The 24906-nt window shown below is 37.7% G+C and overlaps 4 protein-coding genes, 1 long non-coding RNA gene and 1 pseudogene across 5 annotated transcripts; 3 read left to right on the top strand and 3 right to left on the bottom strand.

Annotated features, from left to right (window-relative positions):
- The first annotated feature begins 946 nt into the window (after positions 1–946).
- On the top strand, positions 947–1255 carry LOC113279552 (non-specific lipid-transfer protein B-like). Its single transcript, XM_026528241.1, has one exon. The coding sequence runs from the start codon at positions 947–949 to the stop codon at positions 1253–1255; it is 309 nt and encodes a 102-aa protein (XP_026384026.1).
- Positions 1256–2577: 1322 nt separating this feature from the next.
- On the bottom strand, positions 2578–4654 carry LOC113282616 (annotated as a pseudogene).
- Positions 4655–4991: 337 nt separating this feature from the next.
- Positions 4992–8375, top strand: LOC113282617 (protein BRICK 1-like). Its single transcript, XM_026531660.1, has 2 exons — positions 4992–5341; positions 8121–8375. The coding sequence occupies exons 1-2, from the start codon at positions 5203–5205 to the stop codon at positions 8240–8242; spliced, it is 261 nt and encodes an 86-aa protein (XP_026387445.1). The 5' UTR covers positions 4992–5202; the 3' UTR covers positions 8243–8375.
- A 338-nt stretch (positions 8376–8713) lies between these two features.
- On the top strand, positions 8714–17740 carry LOC113282614 (rDNA transcriptional regulator pol5-like). Its single transcript, XM_026531658.1, has 8 exons — positions 8714–9420; positions 10623–10748; positions 10855–11052; positions 12162–12389; positions 12512–13651; positions 14804–15094; positions 15218–15677; positions 16303–17740. The coding sequence occupies exons 1-8, from the start codon at positions 8815–8817 to the stop codon at positions 17466–17468; spliced, it is 4215 nt and encodes a 1404-aa protein (XP_026387443.1). The 5' UTR covers positions 8714–8814; the 3' UTR covers positions 17469–17740.
- Positions 17741–20672: 2932 nt separating this feature from the next.
- LOC113277774 lies at positions 20673–21450 on the bottom strand. The gene is made up of 3 exons (XR_003325137.1): positions 21275–21450; positions 20955–21071; positions 20673–20825 (listed from the first exon to the last, which is right to left on the bottom strand). It is a non-coding gene; the product is annotated as an uncharacterized LOC113277774 (long non-coding RNA).
- Positions 21451–23043: 1593 nt separating this feature from the next.
- On the bottom strand, positions 23044–23537 carry LOC113279551 (non-specific lipid-transfer protein B-like). Its single transcript, XM_026528240.1, has 2 exons — positions 23194–23537; positions 23044–23053 (listed from the first exon to the last, which is right to left on the bottom strand). Exons 1-2 carry the CDS (start codon positions 23535–23537, stop codon positions 23044–23046), a joined length of 354 nt encoding a protein of 117 aa, XP_026384025.1.
- Between the last annotated feature and the right edge of the window lie 1369 nt (positions 23538–24906).

Here is a 24906-nt window from a genome sequence, read left to right as displayed (position 1 = left end):
GTGCAGACCCTGCAAAGCAAATTCTGAAAGATAGCTATGTGGGTGAAAATGCTTCTAATGAATTGCCTGCAAGATGAATACAGCCATACATGTAAATTGAAGGACAAAAGAGAAACTATACTCGTAAAAAACCGAAAAACAGCAGAAGAACCTTTTAGAGATCCCATACTCAACAATAAGCATCATTGAATTTTGCAAGAGCTAGACTAGAGTGGCAAATGAATTGAGCAGCGAAGTTGCAAAAACGCTTGTATGAAACCTGTCTATTCTGTTTATTCGAATAATGCTTGCGGTAACAAGAAGTAAAAGTATTTTGGGAAGACCCAATGAATGAACATCGCAAAGGTAAAGTAAAAAATCTCAACATTGAAAAATCAAAAATTTGAATCACCAAACTCTAAATGAATAGACACTGAAGGATTAAAATGTGTGAATCAAAAGGCATGAAAGCAACAGTTAATCTGTCTATATATGATGGGGGAATAATGCCTTATAGAAATATTTATTTTTTTACTCTGGTCATGGTTAACGAAAAAACATTCAACCTCAAAAGCAGACCTTTGATACAAATGTAAAGGCATATACAGATTTTTGCAAATGTCTGCAATAAAAAAGCAAGGTATCTCCATAATGGAGAGGTGCAACAAGAATAACAAACTCTATCATATTTGCTATACCAAGTAACTAAATGACAATTTAAGAAGCTGAATTACATGCCAAAAGAGCATAACTGATCACACCAAAGCTACCGTAAATTGGTTCAGAAAGATATTGGATGTTCGTCGTTGTGACTACTATATAAACCCCATAGCTCTTCTCCAGTAAGCACAGCAAAATCAACTAGTAAACAATATACACACAAACACATATACTGTATACTACTTTAGCGAATTTTCTTAAAAGAAAAATGATGAAGGTGTTTTTCTGTGTTGTTGTTGTTCTAGCCATGGCTCAAATGATGGTTGAACCAACCCAAGCAGCCTTTACCTGTACCGATGTTGACCGGTGCCTTGTGCAGTGCATGCCATACTTGGTCGGCACTGCAGCTGTGCCTGTTCAAGCATGTTGTGATGGAGTTAAGCAAATCAAAGCAATGGCAACTACCATCGAAGACAAACGCCAAGCATGCGGCTGCGTTAAAGACGCCGCTAATAAGTACCAGAACATAAAAGAAGATGCAGCCAGTGGACTCCCTGCCAAGTGCGGTGTTCCTCTCTCTTACCCCATCTCCAAAAACATCGACTGCAGCACGTAAGTTATCGAGCATAATCTCAGCTAATTAAGTTATCTTAACTTGTATATATCTTACACATAATCTCCAGAATTTCATAATATCATACTACTCAGCTGAGATTCCAAGGATTAATTTTTTTTCCGCTTAACACAAGAAATTCGATATACGTGCATACTAAAACTAAACACTCTGCACACTTGCAGGATCAACTAAAGTTGGAGACTCTTTGCTGGAAAATAAAGGAAGAGAAGTATCTGATAAATGCTTAATTAGCCAGTTTTATTTCAGTATGGTTTTGGTTTTACATGTAATTGCTTTGTAATGGAGTTACGGTCCACTCGAACCATCTCTCCCAGTAAAATATTATAAATAAAGGTCTGTTAAGTCTGCATTATTGTAGACACTTTGCTTTCCGATCAGAAAAAGAAGTGCATTATGCATGAGCCCCATACATATTGTTCCCGGTATCATAAGAGAGATGCATAACCAAAACATATGGTGGTTCTCAACTTGACATGAATATAGGATCATCATGTTGCATTGAGCTGAGATGCCAACGCAGCAGCAACCTAGTTCGCCTTACATTTTATCAAATTAGCAGTGACTGAACTTGAAACTAAATAGTTCTGACAAGAATTTACATTTTTCATGAATATTTCACAAATGGAATAGAATTCTGAAGTGCCAATTGAAAAAATAGCAGCATTGAGGACAGGGCAGGTGAGGTATGAGAATAAAACTGAACAAACTGTGCCCTTATCTATTGCGAGATAAAAACTGAGTATCATGGCGTGTGTGTTTTCAAATTTACGTCAGACAGATTGAAGGGTTATCTCCTGTAGAGCAGGTTGAATAGTAGGTATAAATTATATTAGCCACCAAGCCTCTAACACATCTCTGAAAAATCTCATTGTTCTGTCGGTTGCTCACGAAGGTGCACATAGGTTCACACATCCATTGGTAACCATTGCAAGAGTAGTAATGTAGTATGACATACCCTGGTAACTTGCGCTTCACCAATTCTTCAGCACATATATCCCTGGAAACAACAGCAATTTGGAGTTACAGAACTAGCAAGCTGTTGAACAAAAACATTGTCCATATGCGCTTGTGTACAATGCGATTCTTACAAGGAGGGAGAATTTAAGCTGTGTGACTGAACTTAAGTTGAACCGAAATACTTCTGACAAGAAATTAAGAAAAACTAAATAGTTCTTTCTTGAGATTTTCCAACATGTAATATGGATCATAATCAGCTAATTGGCTGTGTGATAGCACAAACCGTAAAAAATAATGAATGATGCATATAACAACAAAGAGAAGTAAGGAACAAAGCCGTAAAGTAAGAAAAACGCATAGCATAAGTAGTACAAATTTCATTAATATTTTCCAAACAGTAGTTCGACACCCACTGTGGTAAAATATGAGACACATCTTAGTTATAAAATAAAAACGATATCGCAATCTATTATATGGTGGCTTCACCAGATTTCCCTTGACCTGCAGATTTTGATGCCTTTTGTTTCTTTGCATCAGATAGCTTCATTTTCTTCAGCTGGTCGGCCACTTTTTTTTCATCAGCTTCATCAGCCTTAATCTTTCTGTCAGCTTGACTTCCAGCAAACTTCTCCCTGAAGAACTTCACTTCTTCATCTTTCAGTTCTTTAAAAAGTGGCTTAGGCGTCCCAATTTTGTGTCCAGAAGGTACAATCTCCCAGGGTCTTCTTGCCCTATCTATATCTCCATTTTCATCGCTTAGTGAGAGTGATATTTCACCAGGCAAATTGAGCTGTTTCACTACCTCAACAGAAATGGATGGCATAAATGGTTCCAAAAGAGTTGCTAGAATATAGACTAACCCAACAGAAGTTCTCATAACAACGGCACACGAGGCTGGATCTTCTTTGTAAAGTTTCCAGAACTGGCTAGCTTGCAGATAGCAGTTTCCTTCGCTTGAAATGCTCATTGCAGTTTTCAGGCCTTGCTTAAGTTTAACCTTCTCCATAGCTTCAACATATTGCTCCACATAGTCTCCAACTTTCTCCGCCAACGCCTTTGTCAAAGAGTGTGATTCTGCATCTGCAGCATCAGGTACAATAGAACCATAACCTAACCCTGCAGGTTTGGCAATGAAGCTCAAGACACGGTTAATAAAATTTCCCAAGTTAGCAAGCAATTCGCTTTTGAGTTTTGCTTGCAAATCCGTCCATGTAAATTCAGTATCTGACACCTCCGGCCTATTCGTCAACAAATAGTATCTCCATACTTCTGAAGGAATCCTTGTGTCTTTCGCATCATTACCGAATACTCCGATACCTTTACTCTTGGAGAACTTCCCTGCTTCATAATTCAAATATTCTGTAACACTAACAGTCTTCATTTTCGTCCAGTTCTCGCCAGTTCCGAAAAGACACAACGGAAACATGATCGTATGAAATGGCACATTGTCCTTCCCCATAAACTGATAAAGCTCTACATTTTCCGGATTCTTCCACCACTGCTCCCAATCAGAAGTGTAGCATGATGTTATCGAAATGTAACCAATAGGCGCGTCAAACCAAACATAGAAAACCTTGTCCTTGTAATCCTCATGCGGAACAGGAACCCCCCATTTAAGATCTCTGGTGATACACCTTGGTTTCAGTCCCTCTTTTAGCCATGCCTTTGTAGCTTGAATTGCATTCTGGCTCCACGATCCATCCACGGATGTTGTGTCAATATACTTAACCAGTTCCTCCTCCAGAGACGGAATGTCTAGAAACAAGTGGTCTGTCTTGCGAATCCGCGGAGTGTTTCGGCATACCTTGCACTTCGGATCCTTCAGCTCTGTCGAATTCAAAAGGTTTCAACATTTTTCACACTGATCACCTCTTGCAGAATCATAATCACATGTTGGTCTAGGACAGGTGCCTTCCACTAGCCGATCAGCTAAGAAACGCTCACATTTTTGGCAATAAAACTGATTCATCGAGTCTTCTAGTAACCGTTTCCTCTCCATGAGTTTGTTGAAAATTGCTTGGCAGATTTGTGTCTGTTGCGGAGTAGAAGTGCGCCCAAACTCATCAAAACTTGTATCAAACCACTCATAAACATCTCTATGTATTGCATGATACTTGTCGCAAATCTCCTGCGGTGTACAACCTTCCTCCATGGCTTTGGTTTCAGTAGCTGTTCCATATTCATCAGTTCCGCACACATAAATCGCATTGTAACCACGGAGACGGCAGTAACGAGCAAACACATCCGCACTCAAAACACATCCGATGATGTTCCCCAGATGCGGCACGTTATTCACATATGGCAACGCACTTGTAATCAAAACGTTTCTACGGCCGGGAATCGGAAGCTTTGGGGCAGCATTTCTTTTACATTCTTGCAGATCTTCCATAGTTATAATAAACTAGGGTTGTCAGGCAGCCGTTTTTTAGACACAAGAAAAATTTGAGTAAGATATTAGACAGATTTTTCGAGAAACCGAAAGCAAACTGAAATAGGAAACGCAAACTGAATAGAAACGTGGACTAGAAAGTATATGACTTGATCCCCAAGTTGTTTTTTCCTTGATTCTCAAGTTTTTAATCTTGGGATCCAAGTATAATTTCGAAACTATACAGGTTTTTCTGACCGACCCCGGATCCTGACTAGTACACATATTCGGCGGTCACAGCCAACTATAGAGTGCCGTTGACCTCGGGCACACATGGGCTCGGGCTTTAAGCCACCGGTATTTCGTGTTAGTCTTTTTTGTTTTTTTTTTGGTATGCATTTCGTGTTAGTCGATAGCAGCATCATTTTGACTCCTGAGTTTCTTCGTTCATCATCAGCTTCTGTCTCACTCTGAAAAGAAAGAAAGGTCTTGTGAATTCTCCAAAACAAACCAGATCTACAAGCAATCAATCCACGTATTAAAACTAGAACTGTATGTAATCCTAGAAAACGAATTGAGAATTGAGTAGAGAGGGAGAGAGATGTCGAGAGGTGGAGGAGTTGGGATTACAAACGCAGTAAACGTTGGAATAGCAGTTCAAGCAGACTGGGAGAATCGTGAATTCATTTCTAATATCTCAATCAATGTTCGTCGTCTCTTCGATTTCCTCATCAATTTTGGTATTCCTCTTCTTTTCTTTCACTGTTTTTCATTTTTTCATTTCCATTCTTTGATATTATAGATCTAGGGAAGAAGGTGTTGATACTAGTCCTGCTCAAATTTGTGGGGACTCAATTTGTTTGCATCATGCGTTGTTATTTAGGGATTTTCATTCGTAGAGTATTAAAATGTCACTGCTAGGATTTGTGTTGATTTTGGTAAGTCTAATTTTAGGGTTGCAGAACCTCTTGTGGTGGCTCTAAACTGCCCAAATGGAGGTTAGTCACTAGATAACCACATTTATAGAGCTAATCAGCCACCGCAAGTTTGAATGTCTAAGGCAGAACTGCATTCCCCCAAGCTTCATTTTTAGACAGTCTCAAAATTTGAGAATATGAATGACATAAGTTGGATTTATGTGCAAAGCATCACAGTACCATAGTGAGCGCGTAATGGATCATTACGAATAATTTCTTGTTTCAGTGTGAGATGTTTCTTTCTCTTACAAATGCGAACTAGTACTGCTTTAAGTGTCTATTATTGATAACAGTTTACACCTGGTTTCATTTCCTATTATTACTGGAGTTTTTTTTTTTTGTTTGTTTCTTTAAACTGCCTAGCCTTTCATAGGTTTAGTGCTGAGTAACAACCTTAAAAGCATTTCGGTCATAGGAAGTTGCTGTGAGTCAAGGATTTTGAGATACCTAATATGAATAGCTGTAGTCTAACTGTAAGGATGCGAGACACGAACAGCAAAAGACCCAAAAAATTTCTGTAAATGAGTAATATTATGTAAAATATGATATAAGTTTCTAAATAATGTATGTCTCGTCTCATGTGTAAAAATACGTAAGAACCCAACTGCTGAACTTGGTGAAGGTAGCGGCCATGCTTTATTTTACTTTTAGAAGCTAGGATGCATAGAGATCATGATAATACGTAGATAAACTCCCATGTATTGGCTCCTTATGTGTCGAGTGTACTTATCAGTTGTCAGCTTGTACTAAACTTCATTCAATGCCATAACCAAGAAAACTGTTAAGAAGGGGACCGAATTGAATGCAACACCACAAAAGACCAAACTCTTATTACATAGATACAGGCATTTGGTAATGCAATATACAAACTCCCTTAGAAAAGCACCATTCCAGAATATTAAAATGTCATTACTTCATTATGAGGATTTTGTGCTGTAGGAGGGATTTAGGGAGGTGAATTGGTCTAATCTTAGGATTAGAGACCCAATTAGACAAGCTCTTGTAGTGGTTCTAAACTGTTCAAAACTAGGTTCATCACAAGATAACCACATTTATAGAGCTAATCAGCCGCTTCAAGTTAGGCAGATATAACATTCTCAAGGTAAACAATGGTTTTAGTTTTAGGACAGTTCCAAAATTTGAGAATATGAATGACATAAGGGGAATGGGATTTGTGTGCAAAGAATGACAACACCATAGCGAGCACATAATTGGTCAGAGTAAAAAGATGGGTGCTCCGAAATGTTATTGATAATTTGTTGTTTCGACTTGAAATGTTTCTTTCACTTACAAATGCTAACTGCTACCTCTTCAAGTATCTATTTGTTGCAATTTAGACCTGAGGTTCTTCCTAGACTTGAACTCCAAATCCTGAGTTCTACCTAGACTTGAACTCGACTCGGGTTAATGGATTCAGAGTCCAATGTCCTGACCACTAGACAAATACAGATGAAATGAATTCAATCCCTAGACAAAGACAGTAACAGGATAAACCAAAAGACTGATAACTACAAGTGAAAGTAATCAAGAACCTCAATTTAATACATTACAGATACAGATGATTGTAAAATAAAGAAGGAGAAACAGAGATTAACCTGAACTGATTAGATGACCAGGGTTTCGATACTGTTCTATTACAGATTGGTGATGTTAGCCACTGCAAAGTACAAACAAGATGTTTTCCTTGCAGCACTGCATATCATAGAAGAGATCACTATTGGAGTTTTTTATTCTTTAAACTTCCTCACTTTTACAGATTGGTGATGTATATTTCTTTCACTTGTCATATTCATGGTTTTAGTGCTGAATAACAACCCTAAAGCATTTTGCTCAAAGGAAGTTGCTGTGAGTCCAGGACTTTAAGATACCCAATATGAATAGCAGTAGTCTAGTTTTAAGAAAGCTAGAACGCAGCCGAAGAAACATCTGTAAATGAGTAATATTATGTAGATTATGTATAAGTTTCTTTAGAATGTATGTCTCGTCTCATATGTAAAAACGCGTAAGAACCCAATTGTTGAACTTGGCTCCTTACTTATGTAGTGTACTTATCAGTTGTCAACTTTTACTAAACTTGATTCAATAGCATAACTAAGAAAACTGTGAAGAAGAGAACTGATTTGAATGTAACACCTCAAAGGACCAAACTCTTATTACAGAGATATGTATTTAGGCATGTAGTAGTGCAATAGATAAACTCCCTTAGAACTTGGAGATGCTCGTTCAATTTCATCTGATTTGGGAAGAATATTGAATTACTTATAAGTCGATACTAGGTAATTTCATTTTCTTTACCTTTTCATTCGTCTTTGAACTTGGAGATGCCCTTTCTCTGAAGTTCTTATTGATTTTATATACTTTTACCATTAACGGCGCAAACCATCAATTCGTTGTTCAGTTCTTAAATGGTTCCTGATCGGGATGTGGATGTTTAATGTCCCAAACTTCAGTTTACTTAGTGGCTAATATCTGCCAATGCTATGTGTTCCATCTTTCTTTGTTTTTATGTAAAACCGATTCCTTATGGTTTCCTTCATTTCAGAGGCAACGACAAAAAGCAAGCTAGCCTCCTTGAATGAGAAGCTCGATACCCTGGAGCGGCGTCTGGAACTTCTGGAAGTCCAAGTTGGCACAGCATCAGCCAACCCATCTCTTTTTACATGATGTAATTCATGACAATGCAATTCACTATTTGTAAAAAAGAACGGAGCATAAATACATGAGTATCCCTTCAATTTGTACACTGCGCTTTCTGTATCCAAGTTTTAATATTCTTATCAAATTTTCTTTGGGGATTCGTTGGTTCCTTGTGTCCAGAAAGTAAACATACATCTATTATTTACAGCTTCTAACTAATTCGTCTTCCAGACAGAAACAGAAATGGGTAAACGAAACAAAGGAGACCAGCAATCTTGTTTTGCATAAGCAAATTTGGCGAGACTGTGGCACTTTGCTTCAAAAATCGAAGTCATTTCGAGTCTAATTCCCAAATAAAAGTTTGTCTTTCGGAACCGAACACACAAGGGCAAACAGAGACGGTTATGTCCCCCAAAGGCTAACATAGGAATTTCACTCTAGGAAAATAAAAATACAAAATATAAAATCTTATAAACCCTAGCCCACTTCGTCGGGCATAACTCTCAAGTCTAAAACCCTAATCTCTTCGGCTGGTTTCAGCAATATTCTTTCGATTCAATTAATTTTTTTCCTCAGATTAGAAGAATTCCGAGCTGAAAATGGGTGGTAAAAAGAGAATTTCTGAATCTAGTTCTGATGATGAAATTATAGAAGAAGCAGAAGATCTAATTCTCACTTCAGATGATGATGATGATGATTCTAGTGATGAACAAGAAGAACCTAAAACTATTTCTCCAAAACCCAAGAAAAAATCATTGAAAACAAAAGAAGAAGATGATGCAGAACCATCACCATCACCAGCAGCTGCAGCTCCTGTATCTGTTAAACCCATGGAAAGAAGAAAGAAAAGAAAACAGATGGATAAAGAGAGACACAAAACTGAAGAAAAAAAGGTCAAAGTTCCCAAAGTGCAGGCAAACACTGATGCGGCCGTTGCCTCATCATCATCGAGTTCCAAACCGGTGTTTCATATTAGTGTTTTTAATGATTTAGCAGCTGTTGATTCATCGATTAGAGAGGCAGCAACTGAAACATTGGTTACAGAGTTGAGAGATGTTCAAAAGGAGTATAATTTGGCGGAGAAGAAAGGGGGTGATGATGGGTCTCAATTAGAAGCTGAAAAGAAAGATGGGTTGGATAATTGTGCTTCTTCTTTGAGATATGCCATTCGTCGTCTTATTCGTGGAGTTTCTTCTTCTAGAGAGGTATGCAAAATGGTTTGAGGTTCTTCCGCAAGGTCTTTTAATGCCTAAATGAATGAATGTGCTAAATTTAGTTAATGGCATGCTAAGGAAATACAATTGCACCATATATGATAACAAGAACTTTTAGTTAATTGACATGGTTTATGCAATTCAAGTCCAACGTCACCAGTATTCTAGTTGCCCTGGTAATCAGTAGTTATTTTAATACTAGCATCTCCCTGTTGATGTCTTTGCTAAGAAGTTGGCTCATGGTACCATCACTAAATTTGTTGCATTTTTATACAGTTGGCTCATGGTCTTTTTTATCTTGCATAGGTAGTTGTATTAGTGGCTTTACCTATTTAAGCTACAGTCTTATTAATTTTTGTTTTAATGATGGGGGGAGATTATATATTAAAAATAGATGACTATAAATTACTGTTAATTGGCATTGTTTAGTTAACGTTTTAGCAGGGACTTTCAATTTTAATGGTTACAGTATTCTGCGACTATATTAGTAACGTAATCGTGACTTACTGGAGCATTGTGTTGAAAAATTGTGTAAGGTCTTGATTTGATGTCTTACAGCCTCTGCTGTAGGAAGTGGAAAACTCCCCCTCCACCTTTCATCTATGAATAGGGAGAATAATCACTGAGGCCTTATCACATAGGTGTTGTTTCCCGAGTGGGTACTCCCCCTCCACCTTTAATCTATGAATAGGGAGAACCATTGAGGCCTTATCACATAGGTGTTGTTTCCCAAGTGGGTTATAGTCTGAATGTGTATGCTCTGAGTTAACAACTCTTCTCGTTTCTTTGTGTTGGTTGTTGGTGCATCCTGGTTCGGCTTAGATGTTTCTTGTTTTTTTTATCCGTGATTAGCATGTCTATTTACTCCGTAACAGTAAATATTGAATGGTTAGCCACTTTGTTTCAAGGCTCAATTCACTTTTGTGAACAGAAACTGTTTAGTGGATGGTGTTGTAGACAATTTGGCGATTACATGTGTCGCTTTTGTCAATTCTTTGTTTGTTTGGAGCCAATGTTCTGTGCATTTGCTGATTGAGAGAGCTTAACGACTAAATATTATATGCTTCAACGATGTTGATACAACTCTTCTTGGAAACACGTTTTTGTTGTTACAATCTTTGACTGGATATTACTGGTACTTGTTAGTTGTTACTGACTTGTGGCATGTTTGATGTTCTGTGTTGTGTATGAAGTGTGCTAGACAAGGCTTTGCGCTGGGGTTGACTGTTGTTCTTAAAACAATTCCTGATGTTAAATTGGATGCATTGATGAAGTTAATAAGAGATATACTAGAAGTTAATTCATCAATGAAGGGACAGGTAATTTGACGGCATGAGTTTCTTTCTTTTAACAATAATTTGATCAGGTTGATATTGTCTTACATGTGAGAAAGATTTTTGAGAGTTTTTACTTATGGATTTTTAGGAAGCAAAGGACTGTCTATTGGGTCGACTCTTTGCTTATGGTGCTGTTACAAGATCAGGACGTGTAGCTGAAGAATGGATCTCTAATAACGATACTCCTTGTGTTAAAGAATTTACTAGCTTGGTTATTGCTCTTGCTTCTAAGAAACGGTACTTGAGGGAACCAGCTGTCTCTCTGATTTTGGATTTAGCTGAAAAGGTAGACGTTTCTGTTTTCAGCATTTGTCCACGGAAATAGATTTCATCTGACTGCCTCTTCTTGTTTTCTATTTGTAACGTGCGAGAATTTCATGCATCTAACTCTGTGTTATATCCTGTAAAATAGACTAGCCCCCGGCCTATGTCCGGGGCTCAACCTTTAAATTCTATTTAGGAACCAAGGAAATTAGCCAAGGTTAGTCAAAGTTCTCTTCTTTTAAGTTAGGAATTTGTGTTTTAAGAAAACTACATAGTTAGCAAGAATGATGTTAACTATGTAGGAAGTTGGATGATATATGGGATGTAGGAAGTTTGTTGGGGAAAGGTGGGAGAATTATTGAACAAATGAGGATTGAAACAAAAACCCAGATAAGGATTCTTCCTAGAGACCATACTTTGCCTTGCTGTGTATTAATGTCAGAGGAAATTGTTCAGGTAAAACCCTGAGCCGTATAATTGTTGTCTAGTTAAATTCAGTTCTGGTTTGCCCTAATTTAATTTACAATTTGTTTTTATCTCATTGTGCCGGAATTTGACAGGTTAAATTTGTAGAGATGGTACTAGATTAGGTGTGATGGGTTTATGACATGACAGTAGAAGAGATTTATTAGTAGTTCAAATTGCTTTCTGTGTCCTTTCCGAGTAAGGCTAGTTAGAAAAAAGAAAATAACAAAATCTGGGAAAATGTTGACTGTTTTCGAAAAGAAAACTGGAGTTTACGAACCAATTAAATTAGTTTGTTCTTGGCTGAATTTTGAAGTCTCATGTTTTATGACCAGAGAAGTGTTAATTATCTTTGTTATCTCTTAGTGCAGAACTGATTGATTTAAAACTAATAGGAGACGTGTTATCTCTTTGTTAATTATTTTTTTTCTGGATTGTCCTCCTAATTGTGCCCAAGATTCCTATTGGTGTTCCCTTTTAACCTAGCTGATTAGACACTCACTTGTGCATTTTGTTTCAAGTTGCAGCAGCCAAAAGTTTTTTTTTTTTCTCCTGTCATGCATTACAAATTTTACTCCAGTTCTGTTCCGTGGGTTATGGGAGCACAATTATGTTCGTCTGTTCTTGTTCTTATTAAATGCACTAATACTTCTTCTGGTCTTGCAGTTGCCTGTTGTAGCATTGTCTAGTCATGTTGTTGAAGCGCCAGGCATGATGGAGTGGTTCAAAAGTGCAATGGAGGTTGGAAATCCTGAAGCATTACTTCTAGCCTTGAAGTTAAGAGAAAAGATTTCTTCGGACAGTGATATATTCGGTGGACTTTTGCCACAACCATTTGGCCCAAACAAGATGTTTACCGCTGAGCATCTGAACTCTCTCGTCCCATGCTTTAAGGTATTCCAAAAGCTTATCCTGCAAATATGGATGTGTAGAATATATAAGCATAGTGGGTCGTTTAGGTGCCTGTGAGAAGAATAGAGTTCGTCAGTCTTGACCTTATTTTGTGAATCTTGTAGGAATCAACCTTTTGTCAGCCTCGAATTCACAGTCTGTGGTCTGTTTTAATAAATGTACTCCTCCCAGATACATTAACACAAGAGGAAGATGTAACTTCCAGTTCAAGTTCCAGCAAAAAGCATAAAAAGAGTCGCAAGTCTAGTTCTTCAGAGGAAGAGGTCGTGAAGAATCTTCGATGTTTTTGCGAGATTGTTATAGAAGGATCTCTGCTTCTATCTTCCCATGATCGAAAAAACTTGGCTTTCAGTACTGTGCTACTTCTCTTACCAAGGTTACCTGCATCGTGTATCCAGATTGTCTTCTCTCATAAGCTAGTGCACTGTTTGATGGATATCCTCTCAACCCAAGGTTCCTGGCTATATAAGAGTGCACAATGTTTTTTGAAGGAGATAGCTGATTGGGTGAAGAATGATGATGATCGCCGAATTGCAGTTATCGTGGCCCTACAGAAACACAGCAATGGAAGATTTGATTGCATAACCAGAACTAGAACAGTCAAAGATTTGGTCGGAGAGTTCAATTCAGAATCGGGTTGCATGGTGTTTGTCCAAAATTTGGTTAGCATGTTTGTGGATGAAGGAGCGGCATCAGAAGAACCTTCGGACCAGACAACAGATGACAATTCTGACATGGGCTCGATTGAGGATAGAGATTCTGCTCTAATGGGGGACCAAGATTCTTTAAAGAGTTGGGTTGTAGATTCTCTTCCTAGGGTTATCAAGGATCTGACACTAGATACGGAGGCAAAGTTTCGGGTGCGGAAAGAGATTCTCAAATTTCTAGCCATCCAGGGTTTGTTTTCTGCGTCCCTTGGTTGCGAAGTGACATCATTTGAGTTGCAGGAGAAGTTTAAATGGCCAAAGGTTGCTACCTCAACTGCTTTGCGCCGGCTTTGTATAGAGCAGCTGCAGTTGTTACTAGCAAACACTCAGAAAGGAGAAGCCTCGTCCTCTCAAAAAGGAGTAGACTCGCCCTCTCCCTTGAGTGTCTCTGAGCCAAATGACTTGGGTTTATACTTCATGCGATTCCTCAGTACACTATGCAATATCCCTTCTATTTCAATATATAGGCCCTTAAATGACGTGGATGGCAAAGCATTCAAGAAACTGCAGGAAATGGAAACTCACCTTTCTCAAGAGGTAATTTATTTCTGTTGTGAACTTTTTTTTTTTTCAGATTTGAAAATTATCTTCTGTATTGAAGGTGCAAATATGGCTTGTGATTAGGGTAACTTGTGATACATTTAGGGGGATTACTATACCAACAATCCAAGTTGAATAGTTGTGTACAGGTAGAATATGAACGACTCAGGTATTATACATAAGGTTGACTTGGGTGTCTGAGTTGATACCAAAAGTACACAGATCAACTGGTGGTGGTTAGTTGGAACTTATGCCCAATCTTGGGTTTGGATGACTAATGATGTTTCAGTTTAGTATTAGGAAGCAGAATGTGTACATCTAATTTTTTTTTGATGATTCTTAAGGTTATCACGAGTATGGGATTTCGATTTAATGTGTCCACAGATGGATTTTAGTAATTGGTAATTGGTGTCATTTTTCAATACTGAAGATGATATACTGTGTAGTTTAGCATCTTTCAATACCAATGATTGTATTTAGTTTTAGTAATTGGTAATTGGTGTCATTTTTCAATACTGAAGATGATATACTGTGTAGTTTAGCATCTTTCAATACCAATGATTGTATTTAGTTCAGTGATTCAGCAAACTAAGTTTAGTGTTTCATCGAATGGGTATCATCGTTTAGGATTGAACATGTATACTTTGATTTCAATTTAGGACTTCTGCTATTTCTGCTTTTCTTGTTGTGAATGTAAGCTGCCATTTTATGTCTTGTATGCTTGGTATCTTAGTTTTTAGCTTGCAAGTGGTTTTCTTGCCATTATTTAAGCTTCTGTTTCTGATTCGGCACATTTTCTTCTGTTATTAAGATGCAAATGCAACATGGTTTTGGTAGGTAATAGGGTTCGTGAATTAGGGTAATTGTGATTCTATAGGAGCATTACTATTGACAACAACAGTCAATTCAAGTTAAATAGTTGTGTAATATTGAAATAAAATTTTTGAACAACTCAGGTTGGATAAGATTGTTTGTTTATCTGTGTTTATTAGGTGGTGAACCTGGTGGTGAACCTGGTTCTGGTTTAATGTGTCCTTAGATGGATTTTTGTCATTGGAATTGCTACGTCTTAGAAAGTAAAATGCCATTATACATTATATCTGGGAAAATAGATTTTCTTTTCTAAGTTTTGTGTCCTGTGCAATGCAGGAAAAAAAAATCGGTCCCAGGAAAGAGGCAGATAAACTTCATGCTCTGCGTTACTTGCTTATACAGTTGCTGCTCCAAGTACTTCTACGACCTGAGGAGTTCTTTGAAGCTGCCTTTCAACTCGTTATCTGTTGCCGAAAATCATATCCTTCTCCTGATTTTCTTGAGTCGGTAGACGATGTTATGGATGATAGTGAGACTCCAGAACCAGAACTGTTTGATGTTCTAGTGGATGCTCTTCTGTCTTTATTACCTCAATCCTCCCCTCCTTTGCGTTTGGCTGTTGAGCAGGTAGGTTCAACAATATGGTTGAATAAAATTAAAAACTAACTTACTGGTTCAAAAGAATGAATACATGTTAAACTATGTAACTTTCTCCACCTCATGTAATCATTTTGGGTTTGTTGTGTGCAGGTTTTCAAGCACTGTTGCAATGACATTACAGAAGATGGTCTTCTTCGGATGTTACAGGTAATCAGGAAAGATCTCAAACCAGCCAGGCATCAGGCAGCAGACGCTGACGATGAGGATGAGGATGATGAGGAGGAAGATTTCTTAAATATTGAAGAAGAAGAGGATGATGGTGAAGATGAAGATGAGGTAGAAGAGACTGTTGACAGTGATGACTCTGCTGATGACTCCGAAGTAGCGGCCCGCATTAAGGCAGCTGCTAGTAAAGAATTAGCTGATAACTCTGATGATTCTGATAGCGGGATGGACGATGATGCAATGTTTCGGATGGATTCGTACCTTGTTAAAATTTTTAAGGAGAAGAAGAATCAGCTCGATGGTGGTGAAACTGCTAAGTCCCAGCTTGTGTCATTCAAACTTCGTGTCCTCTCGTTGCTTGAAATTTACCTACATGAAAATCCAGGCAAGTGTTATTCTTCTTACTTATAAGCAGGTAGAATCCTAGTAGGTTTGCGTCTATGGTCTATCACGAACACATATTAGGTTTAGAAAAAGTTTTTTTTTTTTTTTTACCAAAGCTATTGGTAATTATCTCGTAGTTGCTCGTCTACTTTTGGATAGTACGGGCCCTACTAGTGTGTTGAATTTTCACATTCCTGCAAGCTGGGTCTTCTCGACTACTTGTCTCAGATTTTTACTGTTCTTTGGTAACCGATAGGATATTTTGACGTTGTTTAGCGGCTTGCTAGTTAGATGCCCTTAGGTAACTTTTCACTTGTAAAACTAGTCAAGCATTGGTTCTAGGTGAGACTGTGAAATGCAAATGGTTCATAGTCCTTTTGAACCATTTGTCTTGTTTCTTCTTTTGGTGATAAGCAGATGTCAACAGGGCTGTTTGTTTCATAAAGCAACTTTGTGGGGTACAAATACAGAACACAAAGCTTTACTGATAACAATGGTAGTCTCGTACTATCAGGATGTCATGTTTTTGTTCCATAGAAGTCACACGATAGCTCACTTAACCTTTTTTACCTGTTGAGTAATTATTAAATATTTCTTAACACTTTTGTTGTTTTCTTGCCGCTCAGGTAATCCCCAGGTCGTGACAGTTTACTCATATTTAGCCCGGGCATTTGTGAGCCCACATTCTAGCCATGGTAACGATCAGCTTGATCAGAGGATGTGGGGAATTCTGCAGAAGAAAATTTTAAAGTCAAAGGATTATCCAAAAGGTGAAAATATTCAGTTCTCTATTTTAGAATCTTTATTGAGTGGAAGTTTGAGATTGGCAGCAAAACTATTCAAGAAAAAGAATTCTTCCGTGGATGTGTCAACGAAAAAGCAAGAGGCTTCTTTAGCCAGACACAAAATGGTTACATCTCTTTCTCAACAGGCGACCTTTTGGCTTTTGAAAATCATTCATGCGGGAAATTATTCCAAGTCTGAACTGGAAAAGGTTGTAGAACTATTCCAGCATGTATTCGTGGAGTACTTGGATTCTAAAAAGTCAGGATTGAAACCTGATTTCGTAAAAGAAGTTTTCCAAAGGCATACATGGCTTGGGCATAAACTCTTCAAATTCATCTTAGAGAAATGTGTTGGTGCGAAATCAGAGTTCAGGCAAACCCAAGCACTCGAGGTGTTCGCTGTAATTTTGAAGTCACTGGTTTCCAAAAAGAATGGGGAGTACGAGAGTCCTCTGGCGGAAGACTTGATAGCCCAAATGTCGTTATTAGCAGAATTGATTTGGAAGCTGATCACCAATATGCCAAAAAAGCAGTCTTGGAGAGCTCAAGTCCGTCGTTCTTGTGCCAAGATATTCAAGGTGATTTCGATGCTTAATGCGATAAAGGAGTTTCTAAAAGCTCTAAGCAAAGAAGCTACAGATGCTAGTGAATCTCATCTTAATTTGATCAATGATTTTCTCAAAGTTCAAAGCTATGAAAACTCAGAGGCTTGCGAGTATCAGCTTAATTTGATCAAGTATTTTCTCAAAGAAAAAGAATATTCTCAAAGCAAAGAAGCCTCTGGTGCTCCTGAATCTCAGCCTAATTTGATCAAGGAGTTCCTCAAAGTTTTAACCAAGAAGGCCTCTGAGTGGCAATCTCGGCCTGGGGAGTTATTTCTCTCTCTGAAGGAACTTCAAGCAAAAGTGAAAGAGGCTTCGAAGGAACTGAAACCAAAACCGAAAAAGGTAAAAAAGGTTAAAGTGCATAAAAAAAATTCTGGTAGTACTACCAGTGCTGCTAAGTGAGCATTCAGTCCCTTTCTGTTAATGCTTCTTGAAAATTTTGTTGTTATTTTCTTCCAAATTGAAAGTTGCAAGTAATGAGCTTTCACTGCATTGTTACTTTGATTTATTAAACCTTGTCCACTGGAAAGATAACATTTGGTAAGCTTTACTGGTTATCAGATGCTTGGAAACTAGTTCCATAATATTATTGTAGTGCTATATGGTTTCCTCTTTGTAACTTAAATCTGTTACTGAATCATTTTTCTTAATAGTTATTTGTTAATTTCTTGGAACTGTGAGAGTACGATATATGTTCAGAAATGAAATGTTTCTCTTGTTACTACTCTTTGTTGTAACAACCAGGTTGCTGCTGCTGCATTGGCATCTCAGCTCAATGCAACATGATTCTATTCCTGTCAATTTGCGAACCAGAAACATGGATGGGCTCATTCTTTTTCTGATCGGAAATCAAAACACCAGAACTTTTTCTGCTGAAAGAGGAATTCATACTTTTAGCATAGCAATAGAAAATGGCATCAACGATTTTGTAGAGCTAGCAGCAGTTTGAACAACATTTTTTTTCTTTCATACATCCCTTTTTTCTTTCTGTAAACTTACTAAATATTCATATACACCAGGTAAGTTGAGCCTAGAAAGTAAGCTGAAGCCTAGAAAATAAAAGACAATAAGAGATTTTTGTTGGGAAAATGATTGTAAATAAAAAGGTTTCTAACACAACCCCAACTCTTGAGTACAGTTCTGATGTATGATGAAAAAGAGAAATTGATGGGAGATGCCAATCTGAGCAGACGCCGTAGCTGCTACTAACAAGCCATTGTGCCTGAGAAGGTTCACCCCCTCGGAACTGAACAAAGACCTGACAGGGAAAAAAAAGATAATTAGATACAACTCATTTAGGAGAAACTGACTGAGAAAAATTCTGTGGAAGTTGAAATCAACACAATTCTGTGAAATCCAAAAGAGAGATCTTAAGAAAAAGTATATTTGGCGTACTAAAGGCGGACGTCAGGTGGATGATAGTAACAAACACTTCATTTATTCAACAGAAACAGGAAAATGCAATGAAGCATACATATTGTATTGCAAATACAAATACTAACCTCAAGTGGTGGTTTTCCGCCTCAAACAGCAAGAACTGTTTCACGGAACTTGTGGTCAGTCTCTTTGACAGCCTGTTGCAAGATGTGCAAGTATAAGTTATTTAAGTAATTTTGCAACCTTCACACCCATACTACCATCACAAGGTTTCTTGACACAAACAGACTGCAAAGCAACCATTTCTAACACTAGGAATAAGAAACATAGATACTGATATAAATAACTTACATGAAGCTCCAAATCTGTACTGGCAAATTTTATCTGCAAAACATTTAAGAAAAATGAAAGGAATTACATGTCTCTCCATCTTCACTAACTGTTTGTCGGTCTACCACCCTAGCTAGTAACAAATGCAATCACCACCTTTTTGTTCACCCAATACCTAAGGGCATGGCGTCACATTATGGTCCATAGGTAAATTTTTATCAGAACTAAACTGATTGTTTCAGGAAATACGCGACGGATCGGGGACTCAATTTTAAGGATTCCAAAATGGCTATAAATTTTAGACGGACATGTATTGAACCAGCTGACCTGGCGAAGGCCTTGCAAGGAAGGTCCTTGCTGCAAGAAGTTTCAAGTAAACTTCTTCTGGGAGTGTCTCTCCAGTTTCATAGTGTTTTGCAAGGCTCATAAACGAGGTATGCCTCAACATCAATGTCAAACGGTCTCTTTGCAAGGCTGAAAAGGCCATCCATGACCTTTGGCAATGAAAAATATGGGCTCAACTCCTGTATATCAAGCGAAGTTAAGCAACAAGCATCTGAGTTTGTAACGAATTTTCAATCAAGCTTGCACTACAGAGCCTACTTGCTAATTGATATCATAAAATACTCACGCACAAGGAAATTCTAGTTTCAAGCCTTTTTTTCTTAATCAGTTTACCCTTTCTGATCTGTTAGCCAGTCGCTAGACTTTGATCATGCTAGAGGAATCTAACGTATATAAGAGTTCCAAAAATGTCCCTTCTAAATGCTAAAAAATGTCCCTTCTAAATGCTACATGGCAAAATCAAAAAAGAACCAACAATATGTATGGAGCAGTATATATACACTTAGTGAAACATCAAAATAGTGAGTAGCAACCAGTTCAAGCTTTAGTAGATAAACTAAAGTCAAATAGTATGAACACCAAATAAGTTGCTGAAATTTTCAAACAGATTCAGAGAGACCTGTTACACATACCTCGTTTATGTCATATTTTGACTCACGCAGTCTCTCACTCCAAAAGCTGAGGTCCCAGTGACTTAAATCATTGGCTTCTACAGCACCCTGCTCTTGGGAGAACTTTCTAAGGTCTTCCATCAACTTGATAAGCACTTGCTTACCTGTTAGTTCGTTCTTCATACATAGATTCAAAATAGAAATTTAGGATTCTACAAGTTAAGAAAGAATAGAAAGTTTCCGACTTGACATGCATTTTCCTGCAGACTACAAAAGGTGTGCCATCCTAATTACTATAATCTTCTTGGCATGCTGCAGATCTAGGTAGCATTAAAGGAAATGAGAATCGTAATCAGCCCAAATCGTATATATTTCAGTTATGAGTAGATACCAAGTCTTGTAAACTATAAATAATCGTAAAGATACTTCAATAGTACTCTATAACTGATTCTAACATTGGGAGCATAAAATAAAGGACTTAAAGCCTAACACTTGCAAGGGAACCACAAAAGAAAAAAACCTTTCAAAACATGAAAATGCAACAGAAGACAAAACCTTCAAAACATGCAATATTGGAAAAATAACAAGTGTAAATTTACCTTGAACTGCCGCATCTCAAGAAGCAGTTCGAAGCTTTTCAAGGAGTTCCTCTGCAAATTTTAATTAAGACAAGTAAGTTTAAGCAAGTAATATAAGGGGTAGAACTTAGATCAACTTACAGTTTTAGATACAAATAAAACTAGCAAGTTCTTAATTTAGACAAAAGATCTGCACATCTAGTTATCTACTCAAAAAAAAACAAAAAAACACCCTGTAAGTGTAGTGTCCTTCTGCATATCCATCTGCCACATCCAAAAATAAATATTCAAACACATGGATGGAGATAAGGAAATCTAGCTACTAAGGCAATAACCTCAAATAACTTAAATTCCAAACCTGCAGAGATGTGACTAAAACCACAAAGAAACCTATCCTTTGGCAGTGGTGCAATAACTTGAGTTTTCTCGCCCACTCTTCGATCAATATCAAAGATGGATTCTGACCCACCATGAATGTAACTCCCATGAAGCTCCAAATCTGTACTTGCAAATGCTGTCTGCAAACATTAATATATATGAAAAGAATCACATGTCTCTTCCAAATCTGATTGTTTCATGAAATACGTGAGGCTCAATATTAAGGACTCCGAAATGGCTATAAATTTTAAATGGACATGTATTTGTACCAACTATGGCTCTGTGTCCCTGCATGGAAAGTCCTTGCTGCAAGAAGTTTCAAGTAGACTTCTTCTGGGAGCGTCTCTCCAGTTTCATACTGTTTCGCAAGGCTCATCAACGTATCCCTATAGCATAAAATGAAACGGTTCATATGTAAACAAGGCCTGTACATTTGCTTTGACAAAATTCAGTTCCAATAATTCATTTCTGTTTTAACCCTTTCTTTTCAATAATATATATTTTTCCGCTTAAACAGAATAATAAAAAATCATCAATTGTAGTTTCGGAAATAACAGAACAGGTACAATAATTTGAAAATTGTCATCACCTTTGGTAACACCAATTCTCCATGAACTGAGAAGGCAATTCAACAGCATCCCATTCTATCCCCCAAATACCAGAAACCAGCCCCTCATCTTCCTTAGTGAGCATATGTTGGAGTGCATGACCAAACTCATGAAAAATTAATGCACAACAACTTCTTCTGGCCAAACTGCTTTAGGGTTGTTATTCCAGCACTAGAACCATGAGTATGACAAGTGAAAGAAATGTACATACGAAAAGCGAGAAAGTGTCAAGGAAACCAAAAAACTCCAATACTAATAGGAAATGAAACTAGGTGTAAACTGTTCTCAACAATAGACACTTGAGGAGGTACTAGTTGGCATTTGTAAGAAAAAGAAACATTTCAAATTACCCGATACATTACGTGCTCATTATGGTACTATGATTATTTGCACACAAATCTTGTTCAACTTAGTCATTCATTCATATTCTCAAATTTTGGATCCGTCTAAAAATTAAAATCATTCCTTGGATTGAGGGAATGTAATTCTGCCTCAGACATTCAAACTTGAGGTGGCTGATTAGCTATATAAATGTGGTTCTCTGGTAAAGAAGCTATTTTTGGACAGTTTAGCTCCACTATAATCCCTAACAAAATCTTCCCAGTGAAGTAGTGAATTGTAATACTCCAGCACTAAAATCCCTAAATAACAAAGTATGATGCAAACAAACTGAGTCCCCTCAAATTTGACAATATAAATTAGGACAAGTATCAACACCTTGTTATGCACGGTTACTGTATAATATTAAGGTAACGAGTTTCTCCAACATCAAGATAACAGTTTGCCCTCTTCTCTGACAAGAAAATCCAAAGTTCCTGTAGTTTTCTTTGCCGTGGTTTATACCGATGGAAGATCTCCAAGAAAGTGAAGCACCAAAACTTCCAATTCCCAGCCGTGGAAACGTTTTGATTACAAGGGTATTGCCTTGTGTGTATAACGTTTCGTATCTGGGAAAAATCATTGGATGTGTTCGGAGTGCGGATGTGTTTGCTCGTCACTGCCGTCGCCTCGGTTATAATGTGATTTATGTTGGCGGAACTGATGAATACGGAACAGCTACTGAGACGAAAGGCATAGAAGAAGGTTGTACACCACAGGAGATTCGTGATAAGTACCATGCGATTCATAGAGATGCTTATGATTGGCTTGGTATAAGTTTTGATGAATTTGGACGTACTTCTACTCCACAACACACACAAATTTGTCAAGCAATTTTCAGCACACTGATGGAGAAGGAACGGTTATTAAAAGACTCAAGGAAGCAGTTTTACTGTGAAACAACATGTAAGCGTTTCTTAGCTCATCGGCGTCAAAATCTGCAGGTCAAGGGAAATCTGGTGAAGCCACCATATTATAGATCGCATTGTCGTTTTTTAACTTAGTTTCAGATTCAGTCACTTTTAATTCAATTTGCGAGCCACCTTATTTTAGGTTAGGTTAAGCATCTCTCTTTTATGATACCAGAAACAACAATATGTATGAGGCTCATGCCACCTTATTACATTACAGTACTGCACTTCTTTTTCAGACTAGAAATCATAGTGTCTGCATTGCAGACTTAACGGTCCTTTTTATTTATAATATTATACTGCGAGAAATGGTTCGAGTTCCATTACAAAGCAATTCCATATAAAACCAAAGCCATAATTCTTAAATGAAACTGGCAAATTAAGCATTTATCTAAAGATCAAGAGTTGCAGGGACATCAGATACTCTCCTCCTTTTATTTTCCAGCAAAGCGTCTCCAACTTTAGTTTATCCTGCAAGTGCCCAGAGAGTTTAGTTTAGTACGTATGTTAAATTTCTTGTGTTAAGCGAAAATCCTTGGGATCTCAGCTGAGTAACCTGGTATTATGAAATTCTGGAGATATATATACAGAGATTATGATGGATAACTTACGTGCTGCAGTCAATGTTTTTGGAGATAGGGTAAGAGAGAGGAACACCACACTTGGTAGGGAGTCCACTGGCTGCATCTTCTTTTATGTTCTGGTACTTATTAGCCGCATCTTTAACACAGCCGCACGCTTGGCGTTTGTCTTCGATGGTAACTGCCATCCCTTTGATTTGCTTAACTCCATCACAACATGCTGGAGCAGGCACAGTTGCAGTGCCGACCAAGTACGGCATGCATTGCACAAGGCACCGGTCAACATCGGTACAGGTAAAGGCTGCTTGGCTTGGTTCAACCATCATATGAGCCATGGCTAGAACAGCAACAACACAGAAAAACACCTTCATCATCTTTCTTTTACAAGAATTTACTAAAGTGATGTGTATGTGTTTGTGTGTATATTGTTTCCTAGTTGATTTTTCTGTGCTTAATGGAGAAGAACTATGGGGTTTATATAGTAATCACAACGATGAACATGCAGTTTCCTTTTAAACGAATTTACGGTAGCTTTGATGTGATCAATTACACTGTTTTGGCTTCTAATGCAGCTTCTTAAATTGTCGTTTAGTTTCTTGATATGGCAAACATGATAAGAGTTTGTCATTCTTGTTACGCCTCTCTATTATGGAGATACCGAGATATTTAGTTGCAGACATTTGCAGGAGCCTGTATTTGCCTTTACATTTGTATCAAAGATCTGCTTTTAGCATCAGAGGTTGATTTTTTTTTTTTGTTTCGTATTGTTACAGTTGAGAAAATAAAAAACTGGTGCAGACCGATAATTCTACTCATAGGTATCACCATGAGAGGTTCACTATGCCAGGCACGGTCATCATGTATTATTCATTAATGAATAAACTCTACTCTTTTCATTTCGTTTATGCCCCGATTTTTGGTATTAACTAGGGGTGCACATACCCTACCCATACCCGCCAATCCTACCCTACAAGCCAGTTTTTTAACCGTATCCTACCTACCCACTATTTGGCGGGTAGGGTGACGGGTAGAGATCTTTTACCCGCCGTTAAACGGATAGGATAACGGGTAAAACACCACATTATCCTATCCTACCCGCCTATCCGCTAAATTATATAACGACTTATAGTAGCCGTTGATCTTTCTCATACTAATCATCTCTACCGTTATTTTTTTATTAATCAACTCCGCCTAAAACCTAACTTCACTTAGTTTTTTCCCTCAACACACTCGTCGTTCTGCTTCATACTTCTCCTCTCTGCACTAGAACCCTAGATTGAAAAATCCAGTTCTTCATTATTACAAATCAATGTTAGGAATCGAAGACGAACATGACTCTCACATCAAATATGGAAAATCACTGTCACAAATCGTTCATCTAAATAACCTCGAAATCAAAACTCATGTATCAGTAGAAATCTAAAGTAACCATATCCAACGAAGTATCTTCTTTACCTCCAAACACAAGAATTTCAGGATTTCAGCTAAATTTAATCTTGAGGTTTGTCAATTTTGGGTGCAGTATGAGAGGTAAGGATTGATTTTAAAAATCTCGTGGTTAAAACTGATTAGCAGGTCTGAGTACTAACAATAATTTCAAACCTTATAAAATCTCGTGGTTAAAACCGATTCTCCCTTGCTGAATCTAAACACCATAAATTCACGGTTAGTGGTTTCTACTTTATGTGGTCTCAAGGTACTGGCAGGTTCATGAAGTAGTCAGTACCTTTTCTCCACCCAAAG

The sequence above is a fragment of the Papaver somniferum genome, chromosome 5 (genome assembly GCF_003573695.1).
Source record: "Papaver somniferum cultivar HN1 chromosome 5, ASM357369v1, whole genome shotgun sequence".
Classification (NCBI taxonomy): Eukaryota; Viridiplantae; Streptophyta; class Magnoliopsida; order Ranunculales; family Papaveraceae; genus Papaver; species Papaver somniferum.
The sequence above is the reverse complement of the archived record's forward strand: the minus strand, read 5'-3'. Positions and strand labels throughout refer to the sequence as shown.